General features: G+C 43.4%; 1 protein-coding gene across 5 annotated transcripts in view; it reads left to right on the forward strand.

Annotated features, from left to right (window-relative positions):
* Positions 1–14,269, forward strand: part of TMPRSS6 (transmembrane serine protease 6) — a 55,266-nt gene that overhangs the window by 31,608 nt on the left and 9,389 nt on the right. For all 5 annotated transcript variants that reach the window (XM_027870924.1, XM_027870933.1, XM_027870918.1 and 2 more), the window contains 3 exons: positions 9,379–9,524; positions 11,281–11,379; positions 12,134–12,247. In XM_027870924.1, the coding sequence (XP_027726725.1) occupies positions 9,379–9,524; positions 11,281–11,379; positions 12,134–12,247 (359 nt within the window). The remainder of the gene's footprint in view (positions 1–9,378; positions 9,525–11,280; positions 11,380–12,133; positions 12,248–14,269) is intronic.

Genomic DNA, 14,269 nt, shown 5'->3' on the forward strand with positions numbered 1-14,269 from the left:
CACTACCTTTGTGTGACCTGGGGCAGACCTTTGCCTGCCTATAAGATGGGGATAATAACAGCACCTACCTCCCAGGCTTGTTGTAAGGATCAAATGAAATAATGTTTGTAAAATCTTCTGTAAACCTTAAAGCACCAAATAAATGCTATTATTATTATTATTATTATTAGGTAAAATTATTATCATCCTGGTTGGTTGATTATTGTCCTTTTTTCCCAAAGAGGACCAAAATGACATCACTATGTTACATTATTAAAGTTATAATCATCCTGGTACCTAGTTCATCAATGGAACAGGAGACAGCAACCTTAGGCCAGTGACTTCTCCCTGGGCCTCAGTTTTCTCATCTGTGAAATGAAAGGGTTGGATTTTGAAGGGCGTCTGAGTAGGGTCTGATGGTCTCTGAGATTTCTTCCAGCCCTGGATCCCATGGTACAGCTAGATAACCTCTCCATTCTCTTCCAGGACTAATTTTCTATCAGTTAGCAAGTATAGTTATCCCTTCCACATTGTGACTTTCTCCATCACGGTTTCAATATATCTTGGGTTGGCATAAGAAATTAAATGGAAATTTGGCAGAGTTTTGTGGAAGCTGCAGGTGACACACAAAGGCCATTAGGAACTGTTTAGGAACTCAGAAATGCATTAACTATATGTATAGTGTTGTATAATATCAGCATATTTTATCTTTTAATACCATAATAATTAAGATTTCTTCTCTGGTATGAATAGAGGGTCAAAAAATTTTATGCAGATGTTCCAGATCGCCGGCATCATGCTCCTAATCCTCACAATGTGGAAGGGTTAATTGTATTGTATCTTCAAAACAGATTTATATGAATAGCTTTTTTTCTTACGTCACCAACATTTCTCCCTGCATCCTTCCGTCTTCCCCTGCTAGAGAGCCTATTCTTATAACAAAAGGCTCTTTAAAAAAAAAAAGAGAGAGAGAGGAAGAAGAGAAAAAAACAATCAGCAAAAGCAATGAACACCCACTTTGGTGAAAGAGCTTGTAGGAGGCGCTATCTTCTCACGCCTCTTCTTTGGGGCCATGTCTGGTCTTGATGATTTTGCAATATCCCTTTTCAATTGCTTTGTGAAGTTTGATTCTTTCCATTTGCCTTGTTATGGACATGGTGTCTAATGTTTGCCTGGATTTGCTTACTCCACGCTGTTTATTCCCAAAAAAGTCTTCCATTTTTTTTTACATTCCTCCTACGTCTTGTTTCTTACAACATAGTAATACTCTATTACATTCATGTATCACAATTCGTTCGGCCATTCTCCAATCGATGGGAATCTACTTTGTTTCCAGGTCTTTGCTACTCTGCCTCCCAAAATGCTACTCTAAGTATCTTGATGCCTATGGACACTCCCGTTTAATTAATAACCTTCTTGGGGTGTACTCTTAGCAGTGGGATCTCTAGGACAAAGGGTATGGACATTTTAGACCCTTTATTTGTTGTTGTTGAGTTGTTTCAGTCGTGTCTGCCTATTTGTGGCCCCCTTTGGAGTTTTCTTGGCAAAAATGCTGGCAGGAAGTTGCCATTTCCTTCTCCAACTCATTTTACAAATGAGGAAACTGAGGCAAACAGGGTTAAGTGACTTGCCCAGGGTCACCCAGGTAATAAGTGTCTGAGGCCACATTTGAACTCAGGTCCTCCTGACTCTAGGGCCAGCATTCTACCCACTGGACCACCTAGCTGCCCTAGTCACTTTATTTGCATAATTCCAAATCAGCAAGCATTTATTTAGTTTCTACCATGTGCCAGGAATTGAACTAGAGGCTGGGGCTAGAAACACAAAGAAAGAAACAATTCCTACTCTCTCCCTCAAGGAGTATACACTTTAATAGAGGAGAAAGTGGACTTCTATGACCTTTCTTCCTTTCCCGGAGCATCTAAGGAACTCAGGGAAATTGACTGTATGATCTACTGGAAAGGGTTCTGGGTTTGGAGTCCCAGGGTCTGGGTTTAAATTCTGGCTCATTGCTTTCTATCTGTGTGACTTTGGGTAAGACATTTGACGTCCCTGAGTTACTACCGTGCCCCCTACCCCCAACTTCAAAAGGAGGACATTGGATTAGATGATTGCTAAGGTCTCTTCCCTTGCAGCGTTCAGTCTCATCTCCCCTATTCTGATTTCCTCCTCAGGAGTAGCCCAGACCAAGCCCATAGGAGAGAGGGGCTTGGAGCCTTGGAGCCCTTGTGAGAACCTGCTCCACTTCAGGCTCTTCTCTTCCTTCATTTAGCTGAAATTCACTTTCACTCTCACCACTTCCCCCCCCCCCCCCCCCATTTCCAGGAAAACCCTTCTGATCAGCTTCCTCTTAGTTTGTTTTTTTTCTGTCCTTCCTACACGCACTCTACTCAGACATTTCCACCCAGGGTGGGCACTCACACAAAAGTCAAGCTAAAGAATGGAAACTGTCCTGCTCCCCTGAGTTCAGACCCCAGACCTGCCCAGGTTCTCACTCCAGGAGCATTTATTAAGCCCCTGCTCTGGAGAATAACCTGCGCCCACTTCCCACACACACTTTCCCAGGCTTCCTCCACTTTGTTCCCTCTATGGACACTTCAGTGTACCTTCCTGACTGTTCTTCTCACAAAACACCTCAACTTCTGACTCCAGACATTGTCATGGGCCAGCCCTCACACCTGGGATTCTCCCCCCCCCCCAGCCCCTCTCTGTCTCTTGCCCTCACTGGCTTCCTTCAAGTCCCAGCTAAAACCCCACCTTCTGCGAGAAGTCTTTTCTCAGTCTCCCTTAATTCTATCACCTTCTCCTCCACAAATTATCTCTATTTTATCTTGCGTGTATCTCCTTTGTACATAGTTGTTTACATGTTATCTCTCCCATTAGGCTGAGATCTCTTTGAGGGTGGGGATTTTCCCCTCCCTTTCCAATGAAATAAGCCCTAATCTCAAGGAGTTACATTCTATTACTAAGCCAAAAAGTTAGCACCTTCAGCCCTTCCCTGGTCAGACTCAATGGACAAAGGATGGGCTTCTCTTCTCCAAGGCACTCTGAAAGAATGAGTGAGTGAGTGAGTGAGTAAAGGAAGGAAGAAAAAGAGAAAGGAAGGGAGGGAATAAAGAAGGAAGGGAGGAGGGGAAGAAGGAAGGAAGGAAGGAAGGAAGGAAGGAAGGAAGGAAGGAAGGAAGGGGAAGGAAAGGAAAGGGAAGAGAAGGGAGGAGGAAGGAGCATTCATTAAGGGCTTCCTATATGCAAAGCACTGTGCTAAGTCCTAGGGTTATAAACTGAAAAAGCAAGAAATTAAAAATGTGTACAATGTACAATGCTATTCCCAGGGCTCTGGGGCTCACCTGCCCATCAGAGAGAGTTGTTTCGTGGTTGGTATCCGTCAGTCCCTGTTCCACAAGAATGCTTCCCTAGATGGTAGCTTCAGAGGCAAGGCTGGAAGCAGATCTGGAGATTGGGGGCGACTCTTTTTTCCAGAACACTGCACTCAGGGTGGCTGTTATTCTCAGCACATTTGGACCCAGGGCCCCAGGCTGTGTCCACCTGGGGAGAAGTAGGTTGAGATGGTGACAGGGGCTGCATCCTCCTGACATCTGCTCCCTCCTGTCTCTCCCCCAAGATGCCTTGCTGCTCTCACTAGGTTGGCTTACATGCCCCCATATATCTGTGTGTATATAGAGGTAAATGTGTGTGTATATATGTGTCTGTATGTACATGTGTTAAATACATATACATATACACACACACACACACACACACACACACATATATATATATATATATACACATTCATATCAATCTACTATTAGTCTCTGCCATACAGACACATATGATTTCATCCATGTAGGAAGCTTTCTGGTGTGAAAAAACCCTTTGCTCATACACACCACCAGCCTATCGATATTTGAATGGGATCCTGTGATCCCAGCTCCTGAGAAGGTGGGGACCTCCAAGGCCACCTAGTTCAACTGAATCTTTTTGCAAATGAGGAAACAAGGTCCTGTGAAGGGCAGAGACTTGCCTTGAATGGTGACCATTTCTGTAGTCTTTTAGAGTTTACAGGGTCCCTTCACATCCATTTTTTTTATTTGATCCTTACAGAAAACCTACAAAGTAGCCAGGGGACTGTATTATTATCCTCTTTTACAGATGAAAAAACTGAGTCTCAGAGAAGAAAAATGCTTTTTGTAGTCTGGAAACTGGTTAACAGTGGACAAAGTTGTAGCCCCAGACCTCACCCCAAGTTGAATTTAAACTCTGTGAGAACAGGGGCATGTACTGTGTTGTGCCCTTTCCTAGCACATACAAAGAGATTTAGAATATGATTTTGGAGGGTTGAATTAATTGAGTGATGGTTCCAGGATGGGAGCCTGGGTTTCCAGGTGTATTTTCAGTTGTGTTTGCCAGTTTCTTCACGGGTCCTGTGGAAACTAGAAATAAGACTCTTAGTCCTTAGGACTCTTAAACTGTCCATTTCTATCACGCTATACTCTGTGCCCAACATTTCCCTCCCAAAACACATTGGGCTTCTGTGGTGAAGACAGCTGATGATTGTCTGAGCTCAAATTACAGCTCTGCCCCTTGCCACCCACTCTAGTAATTAGAGAATTAGCCACATAAGGAGGTAAGAAAGATCTGAGTTCAAATCTCCTTTCTGTGAATCAGAGAATATTGGATAGTGGGTTGGAGATTTAGGATTGGAAGGTGCAGAGGTGGTAAAATACATGGCCTATGGGCTCTAAGAGGCCCACAACGCTCCTAAGTGAGGCCAAAACCAGATTAAAAAGTAATTGGGAAATGTTTAACAAAATAAATAAAAATACAATAAAATACAGATAGTATTACATTTTAAAACTAAGTCAACATGTGGCACAGAGGGATCCTTATATACAGTTCAGTGTTTTGTTTTCCCTTGGAGGCAATCAGGGTTAAGTGACTTGCCCAGGGTCACACAGCTAGTAAGTGTCTGAGGCCAGATTTCATCTCAGGTCCTCCTGACTCCAGGGCCAGTGCTCCATCTACTGTGCACCTAGTTACTCAGATCTCCATTTGTATTTGAGAATGACACCACTGCTTTAGCAGTTATCAAAACTAACCCCCTCACATTACAGCTGAGGAAACTGAAACCCAGAAGGGTTAAGTGATTTTCCCAGGATTCTAATGGTAGTAGGTGTTTGAAGAATTATTCAAAACTAGATGTTCCTGACTCCATGTCCAGAGCTTTATCCACCCTACCATATTGAATGCTGTCTGTGTGACCCTGGACAAGTCACTTCACCTCTATCAGTGTTCTGGTCAGGTACTGAACTCATTGAGCTGTTCCCTGTACCAGTGAATTTCCAGATCCTTCCAAAGGGAATATTTATTAAGAATAACAGCCCCTCCCGTCCAGAGTTCTGGGACTCAAAAGAGATGACCCATGTGAAGAGTTTCTAGACAAAGATGAACTGTCCTCTTTGGAGACTTGCTCAAGATTGCCCCCCAGTGGTGGTACCCAAGCAAGTACATGTTCGTACAAGTTCTGAAGCCCAAGCCATGGGATGTTAGAGCCAGGAGGAATCTCTGAGACCTGGTGGCAGGATTTGGAAAGGATGCCTGATGTCATAGAGATCAACCCTCTCATTTTATAGGGGAAACTGAGTTCTAGAGAGAAGAAATGGCTCAACTGAGGTCACAAGCTAATAAAAGGCAAAGTTGGGAGCTTAGGTACTCTGATTCTCAAGAAGAGCAGGTTTGAAATCCAGGGAACTAGGTTCAGATCCCACCTGTATCTCTTACTGCCTTGTGACTTTAGGCAAGCCCCTAACCCTTTCTGAGACCCAGTTTCTTTCTCTGTAAAGTGAGGACTTTTTGGAATATACCCAGTGCCTCTAGCCTCTGACCCAAGCTCCTCTCTTCATAGAAGGGGAAAACAGCAAGGAATGAATTGCCCAAAGTCACACATATAGTAAGTGGCAGAACTGAGATCTGAACCCAGAGCCTTGGACTTGAAATTCAGTGCTCCTATTGTGCTGCCCTGCCTCTGGTCTCTAGATCAGCCTCCTCGTTTTGTGGATCTTAGAAACGAAAGCTCAGAGAAGGTGAATTATTTCTCCAGGCCCTTTAGGGAGTAAGTGGCAGACAGGACTAGAACCCTTGACTTGACTCCCAATCAGTGCTCTTCCTACCAGTCCATTCTGCTTTTCCAGAGGCTTTTGCAGGGCAGTTAGGTGGCACAGTGGATAAAGCTCTAGCCTTGGAGTCAGGAGGACCTGAGTTCAAATCCAGCCTCAGATGCTTGATATTTACTAGCTGCATGACTCTGGGCAAGTCACTTGATCCCGATTGCCTCACCAAAAATAAAAAAAAAGAAGCAGAGGTTTTTGGGCCCCTAGAGCATGCCCAACTACATAAAGGACAAATGCCTACCAAAGTTTTTAGCACCCAAGCCTTACCTGAAGCTGCAATCTCCCTGACAAGTTATTATCCAGCCACTACTTGAAGAACCTTAGGGATGGGGAGCTCATCACCTCTCAAAGCTACCCTTTCTTTGTGCTACCCTGGTTAGCATGTCAGGGGAATCAGAATCAAAGAGATTCTCAATTTCTTGTATCCAACCCCGACCTGAAACATAAATCCCCTTTCTAACATCCCCTAGCAAGTCTCCGCATCTAGCCTCCAACTGAAAGACCCCAGTGACAGGGAACTCACTGTTTCTCAAAGCAGTCCATGATATTTTGGAGCAGGTCTAATCACTGGGAAGTTATTATTTCTTTGGTGTTGAAATGTGTCTCACTATAACTTCTGTTCATTAGTTCTAGGTCAGAGGGAGGAATGCAGTAACCTAGGAATGGTGGAACACAGAATCCAAGGAGCCACTTTTTCCAGTTCCTCCCCTAGTGATGAAAATGGAAGTCCCAGACACCCTCCCCCACCCCAGCATAATGCTTAGTGGCTGGGAGTCCTGGGAATCTGCTTGGCTTTCTCTATGGGAGTAGACCTTCTACTTTCCCTTCACCCAAGGCCCATAGTGATTAATTCAATGGCCTCCCCACATCAGAAAGAGCTAATTACCAATCCTTTCAGGAACAGTGGCTCCTTCTCATAGGCATCAATGACCACTGGAGAAGACTATAGGTTCAAGAAACCACCTGATTTTGGATAGGAGGGAATAACTAAAGAATGTATTCTACCAGCTAAAGGCTAAATGGAATCCATGCTGGTCATGGGAGCTACATTGGGTTTGGAAGTGGGAAGGGTCCAGATGTTGCCTCTCCCCACTCCCCTTTCTCAGTGATTCCCTCTCTAAGCCTGGCTGGTAGTGCTGCTGTTCCTGGACTGGTTCAACATAGAAATAAACGAATGCATTGGGACTCAACTGGCTAGTTATTTTATCCAAGCTTGATGGGGCAAAACTGAGTCTCCTTAACTTATCCCAATACATTTCCTGTGGATTACATTCCTTTGTTGTGCTTAAACCATTAAAATCTTGATAACCATCAGCATAATTTCATCTCATTCAATGGTTTGAAGTCCTTTCTGCTCCTTCACTACTTGATCAACTAACTGGGTTATTCAACCTAGTTTAGTTAATGCCTTTGGTTGGTTGAGTGAGTGAATGATTTAGTAGAAATGTGCTCACTTGATAAAGTTATTCAGTGCTTGTTACTTTGATTGGGGTGGGGGTGATGGATTGATTGGTTGATTGGTTCAATCTACCTCCACTTTTTCATAAGTATGTATTGACCACCTGCTCTGGCCCCCATCCTCTATTGGATACTAAGGCTGGGGAACAGGTAAACAAAAGTATATAAGAAAATGCCCTTGACCCAGCATTACCACTTCTAGGGCTAATACCTCAAAGAAATCATAAAAACAAGAAAAGGACCCACATGTACAAAAATATTTATAGCAACTCTTTTTGTGGTGACCAAGAATTGGAAATTGAGGGGATGCCCATCAACTGGGGAATGGCTGAACAAGTTGTAGTCTATGAATGTAATGGAATACTATTGTGCTATAAGAAATGATGAGCAGAATACAGTTCTTGGGAAAGTCTGCTTTATTTATTGAAGTCACTCTGTTCATTTACCAAAGGCTCTACCTATCCTGAAAAAGTGAGAGCAAAAAAGTTGATGTGTGGGTCTGGGGCCTTGGTGGTTTTATATTTGTTTGTTTTTGTTTTTTAAAAACAACTCCTTTAAGCAACTATGTATGTTTGACCACTGTTCTCCACCTTCTCGACTAGCTGCTAGGTCTCCTGGTCTTTAGTCCTTGTTACCATCCCACCAAACAGTTCATCTTGAACCCAGAATACCTTAAAGCTAGTTCCATTATATGTTTTCCTTGTCCCCCACACATGCCCTCATCACTGAATTCGCCTGTCACTGAATTTTACCTGCTATACTGTTAATTCTTTCAGCCCTTTATTTTGGGGCTGTCATTGGCATATGAACAGGGTTCATAATTATTGGTGTTGGTCAGGCCCGTTTTAATTTTAATTCTTCATGGCAACATTGAACATTAATTCTTAGGCTGGGGCAAGTTTTGATTTCTCAGCTTTTGTTGTTTTTGTTCAAAGTACTCTGTATTTTGTTAGTAATTTTTTGAAACTTGATGCCCAGATAGCTTGGCCTTTGTACTAAGTGTATTTGCTTTTGTATTTATTTGCTTTTCAGTAGGTTTAAATGGTAGTTCTCTCACATACACACAAACACACATACACACACACAAATCTCACACACACATATCCCACAAGAATGATACAAGATATGGTTACATGCCAAAGTATGTAACTGGAGAATTTCCAAGTAGGATTGTGACGTGGGTAATCAGGGAAGATGTCCTGGAGGAGGTGGGATTTGAGAATTTTCTGAGAGATGAGGAGCCATTTCAAGAGCAGAGAACCTGAGGGGAGGCTGTTCCTGGTGCTCCCAGCTGCTAGTAGCTTCTCTTCCAAGATTATCTTACATTTGACTTTTCTATGTCTTATACATAACTATATGTGCACATATCATCTTCCTCCATTGACTAGGGATGTGACAAGTTACCCTGCCCTGCCTTAATCAAATCCCATAAGTAAAACCTTTGCAATCTTTAAAGCAAGTGTCCCTTCCATAGATTATAAGGGGCACCACATTTTGGGAAGGACATAGGCAAGTTGGAAAGTAGGTTCACCACCGGGGGCATCAAGAAATGGGATGCCTGAAGGTCTAAAATCCAATTCACCCACTCAACCAAGGCAGAGGAGAAAAAGGCTTGGTGTGGAAAAGAGTCATGTCCCCTCCATGGGGCCAAGTTTGTAGCAAGTGACTTTAATATTTGTGTGAACTTTTATTATCTAATTAAGTCATTCCAGTGTTCTTTTTTCACTGCCCCTCCCTCCCTTCCTCTGACCTTCCTCTTTCTCCTCCTCAGGTTGTGTGGCCTTCGGACCCTACAAGCCTATGCAGAGAGGATCCCGGTGGTAACTTCTGCTGGCATCACCATCAACTTTACTTCCCAGATCTCCCTCACAGGCCCTGGCGTGCAGGCTCACTACAGCTTATATAATCAGTCAGATCGTGAGTATGGGGAGCGTGCACACTCATGTGTTTGTGCTCAGAGATGAAGGCAACAGTGGAAAGGGTGTGGTCAGTTGATCATCAGTAAGGTGGTTTTCCTAGCAAACACTAGGAGTTTCTACCCTTGTGCTCTTCCAGTTTGTTAAAGCCCTAACTCTGACAGATCCAAATTAGAAGGCTCCAAATATAGGGCTCCTGATGAGCTCTGTGTCTTTTACCCAAGGAACAGCTTAGTTAAATTCAAGGGCTCATCACCAAGAGGTTGGCTACCAAGTGGGGACTTCTTCTGACCCCAGCAACTCGCAAGACCATCTATAAAAGCATGGAAGAGTTGTGATCTCCAATGATGGAGGGAGATAAGCCCCACAAGGATGAAGGCATTCTTCCTTGAAATGTGGAGCCTAGGTGTCCATGGGCCCTGCCCTCCTGCTCCGCATCAGGAGCCCAATCAGGGTATATACCAGGCCCCTCCATCATTAACATAACAACTTCAATGGGGTCATTGTCAATTTTCAAGTCATAGATGTGCATAACTACAAACCCCCCCAAAATAAATAAACAAACAAACAAACAAACTACAGGCCAATGGTGATATCAGTTTATCTCACACTCTTTCATTATTTGACCACTTTAGTGGTCAGGAGTCATCTGCCCTGCAGCATTTCCAGCCACTGGGATCAACATCCCTTGATCTACCTCCCCTTTCCCAACTTTCTCTCTGAGTAGGAATTACAATTACTTAATTAAAAATGCTTAGGGGCTTTGAAAACCCCATTTCTGATTTGTTCTGATAGATCTCCCCTTCTTGTGGTACCAGAGCACAGAGGAGAGGTTCTCATTCCAATTTCCTCTGTGTAAAGCTGATCATAATATCAGGGTTTATTTTTTTGGAGGGGAGGAGGGATGCTTATGCCTTGCCATATATATCTATATCTATATCTATCTATCTATCTATCTAACTATCTATATGTAGATAAATAGATAGATAGATAGATATAGATATAGCTATAGATATAGATATAGATATAGATATAGATATATTTACTTTTTAGTGAGGCAATCAGGGTTAAGTGACTTGCCCAGGGTCACACAGCTAGTAACTTGTCATATACTTCTTCAATTCATTGGCAGAGTGCACAGTCAGGAAGACCCAAGTCTGAATCCTGCCTCAGATGCTGACTCTGATCAAGTTATTTCCCAATTCTCAGCCTCAAGTTCTTCATCTATAAAATGGGGATATTAATTCACCTTCTCTCAGGGGTTGCTGGGAGGGTCAACTGTGTAAAGCATTTTGCATACCTTAAAGCACTATCTAAATGTTAGCCATTGTTAGTTATAGATATTATTCCTGTTTTCTGGAACTGGAAGAGGACATTGTTACTGTTATTATCCCAGTTTCATCACATTGCCCAGAGGTCAGACAAATGAGTGGTATCACCAAAGCCCAAATGGCCAATGTTTCAGGGTTTCTGTCAAACATCTCGACTTCCCCAGCAGCCTCAGGCACATGAAGTCACCACTATGCACCACTTTGACTGACATTTATTTACTTCACTGTCCAAGATTCCACCACCACCATCCTGCCATGACATGAATGACAAGTTGGGTTTTCATGAGGTCATCATCATCATCATCATCAGAGAGGCAGTGGGGTACAATGGATAGAGGGTCTTGGGGTCATGAAGCTTTAGCTGCATGCTTAGCTCTCAATAATGACTATTATTTCTCCTCTTGCTACCTCTGTGGGGTTACCTAGCCTGTCCTGGAGAATTCCTGTGCTCAGTGAATGGCCTCTGTGTGCCAGCCTGTGATGGGATCAAGGATTGCCCCAATGGCCTGGATGAGAGAAACTGTGGTGAGAGGTCTTGCCCTTCCCCACAATCCTCCCTTCCTCAACTTCCTACCTGAGCAGAAACTACAGTTGACTAGCTAAACATGGCTCGGGACTTCCAAAACACCATTTCCTGCCCCTTTCCCCAGCCCTCCACCCCCCACCATCCTTACCCCCACACACACACCAATTCCCACTGCCCTTAGTATCCCTCCATTTAGATCCTGCTCAGGTAAACCATCTTGGCATGGTGGAGACCTACTTTGGATTCTTGGAGGCTCTACTTACAGAACATAATCTCAAAAAGTTGCAAGTAGGGACTGAATGATGGGCTATGTGCCATCCTGGGAGGGCTAGCCTAGCTCAACTCAACAAAGTCCATTCTTACATTGGCCACAGGGAGAGCCTCTTTTAATACCTTCCCCAATGAGTGGCTCTCCATCCTCTGATGGATGACCAAGGGGATCCTGATATTTTTAACCAGAGAGCCTACTGAGGTACCTAGCAGTGGAGGGAGTGCCCAGAGCAATGGAATTAAGGAGGTTTTGAAGAACTTAAGCACACAGCTTGGCAACAGTAGGTGCATGACTAAAATCTAGGTCTCTTGACACTCTGCCTTCCCCCTTCTCCCTCCCAAGAAGAAACTCTGCCCATTATTCTGGTATTCTAGGAATAAGATCAGTGAGTCTGGGAAGGGGAACCTGTGGAAATGGGCTGTGCAGACCAGAAGTTCCTCAAATGATTTCTCTGCCTGATATTTGATTTCTTTGCCTGGCAGTCTGCCCATCTGCCTTCCAGTGTGAGGAAGACAGCACATGCATCCACCTGCCCAAGGTCTGTGACCAACACCTGGACTGTATCAACGGGAGCGATGAAAGGCAGTGCCATGAAGGTAGGGCTTAGTCGATCCCAGCAATTCATTCATTCCTACATTTATTCATTCAGTGTGGGAATCAGTGCATGACCTGCCCTAAGTATCAGATGCAAAGGGGGATACAGAGATAAAGAAGATTCTGTCACCTGCCTTCAGGAAGCTTCTAGTCCATTCTAGGGAGGTGAGATATAGAAACAGAATTAATGTGAGGCAAAACATATGTGATCTTCAAGAGTCACACAAACAGTGCTGTGAGGAAGGGAGAAAACTTGGAAGACAAAGTTTTAAAAACAAATGTGAAAAAATTGTTTTCGCTTGCAACTGGGAAATAAGATATACAGGCAATGGGGTATAGAAATCTATCCTGCCCTATAGGAAAATAGAAGAGGAAGGGGATAAGAGAAGTGGGGGAGGGGAGATAGAAGGGAGGGCAGATTAGGGGAAAGAGTATTCAGAATGTAGGCTGTCTTGGGGTTGGGGGAGGGATGAGATGAGGAGAAAATTTTGAACTCAAAATCTTGTGGAAGTGAATGTTGAAAACTAAAAATAAATAAATTAATGAATCTTTTTTTAAAAAAGTGCTGTGGAGGGACTGGGAGAGGTGATCACCACGGGCTGAGAGCGAGGCAGGCTTTGAAGTGGCCAAGCAAATGGTAGTATGGTGGGTTGAATGGGGAAATTAGGAAAACCTGAGTTCAAATCTAGCCTCAGATACTTACTAGCTGTGTGACCCTGGCTTGACAAGACACTTCCTATCTGTCAGCCTCAGTTTCCTGGTCTTTAAAATGGGGTAATGATAGCACCTCCCTTGCAAGGTTGTTGAGAGGATTAAATGAGATATCAATATCTGTAAAGTGGTTAGCACAGCACCTGGCAGATCAGCCATGCTTAATAATTCTTCCCTTCCCTCCCTCCTTCTCCAAGCCTTCCTGACTTCAGGTTCAGCACTATTCACTGTGCCACCTAGCTATCTCAAACACAGGTTAGAAGAGCTGCCTCAGAATTAGAGTTTCCTTCTTTGTAAAAATGAGAGGATTAAACTTGGTGACCTCAAAGGTCTTTTCTGGTTGTAAAATTCCTAAGACCATAGATCACAAGCCATATCAGTGGGTCTAACTTCTCCCTGCTACAAATGAGGAAAACTGAAAGTCAACAAAGTTGTCACTTGCCTTGGATTATACAGCTTAGAATTAGGTTTACAAGACAAGACTTGTACCCTGGTCTTCCTGGCACCCAGCCCAGCTCTGAATCCACTATACTAGTGGTTCTCAAAATATGGTCCAGGAACCCCTGGAGGTCCCCAAGAGGCTTTTGAGGGGTCTACAAAGTCAAAACTACTTTCATGACAAATCATTTTCATTTCTAATATAGTAAATATCTATAGGTATAACCCACATAAACATAAGCTCTTTGGAGTCTCGAATAATTTTCAAGAGTATAATGGGGCCATGAGACCAGTATAACACACTTAGTCTCAGAGTCTAATATTCTGATTCAAGCAGATGGAAATGCAAGTTTGGGAAGAAGTGAAGCATGGTTTCAAGACAGGGAGAATCACGAGCAGGCAATAGTGAGCCAGAGAAGGTTTTGGAGCAAGGGGCTGACCTGATCAGGGTCATACTTCAGGAAATTTTATGTAGCTGCTTTCAGATAAATTGGAGCTGGGGAATGCCATATAGGAGGCTTTTGTGATAAGACCCAACTGAAGCTGGTTATACAGGGTGAGTGGAGGGGAGGAGACCAAAGAGAGAATGCGGAGATAGAATTTTCAGGACTTGGGAACTAACTGGATGTGGGAATTAAGGAAAAAGGAAATATCAAACGAGAATAGAAAGATTGTAGTCAACAAAACAAAAAAGTCAGGAGAAGCTGGATGTCCAGAGAAAGATGTGATAATGGCAGATTATCTAGCACAGGACCTAATGCTGGGAGGTAACATGGAGATCAATCCAACCCCTACATTTTACAAGTGGGAAAACTGAGATCCAAAAAGTGATCATAAAATCATAATTTAGAATTGAAAAAGTGGTCTATATGTAT

Source organism: Vombatus ursinus, unplaced genomic scaffold (genome assembly GCF_900497805.2).
Source record: "Vombatus ursinus unplaced genomic scaffold, bare-nosed wombat genome assembly UNPS02003292.1, whole genome shotgun sequence".
Classification (NCBI taxonomy): Eukaryota; Metazoa; Chordata; class Mammalia; order Diprotodontia; family Vombatidae; genus Vombatus; species Vombatus ursinus.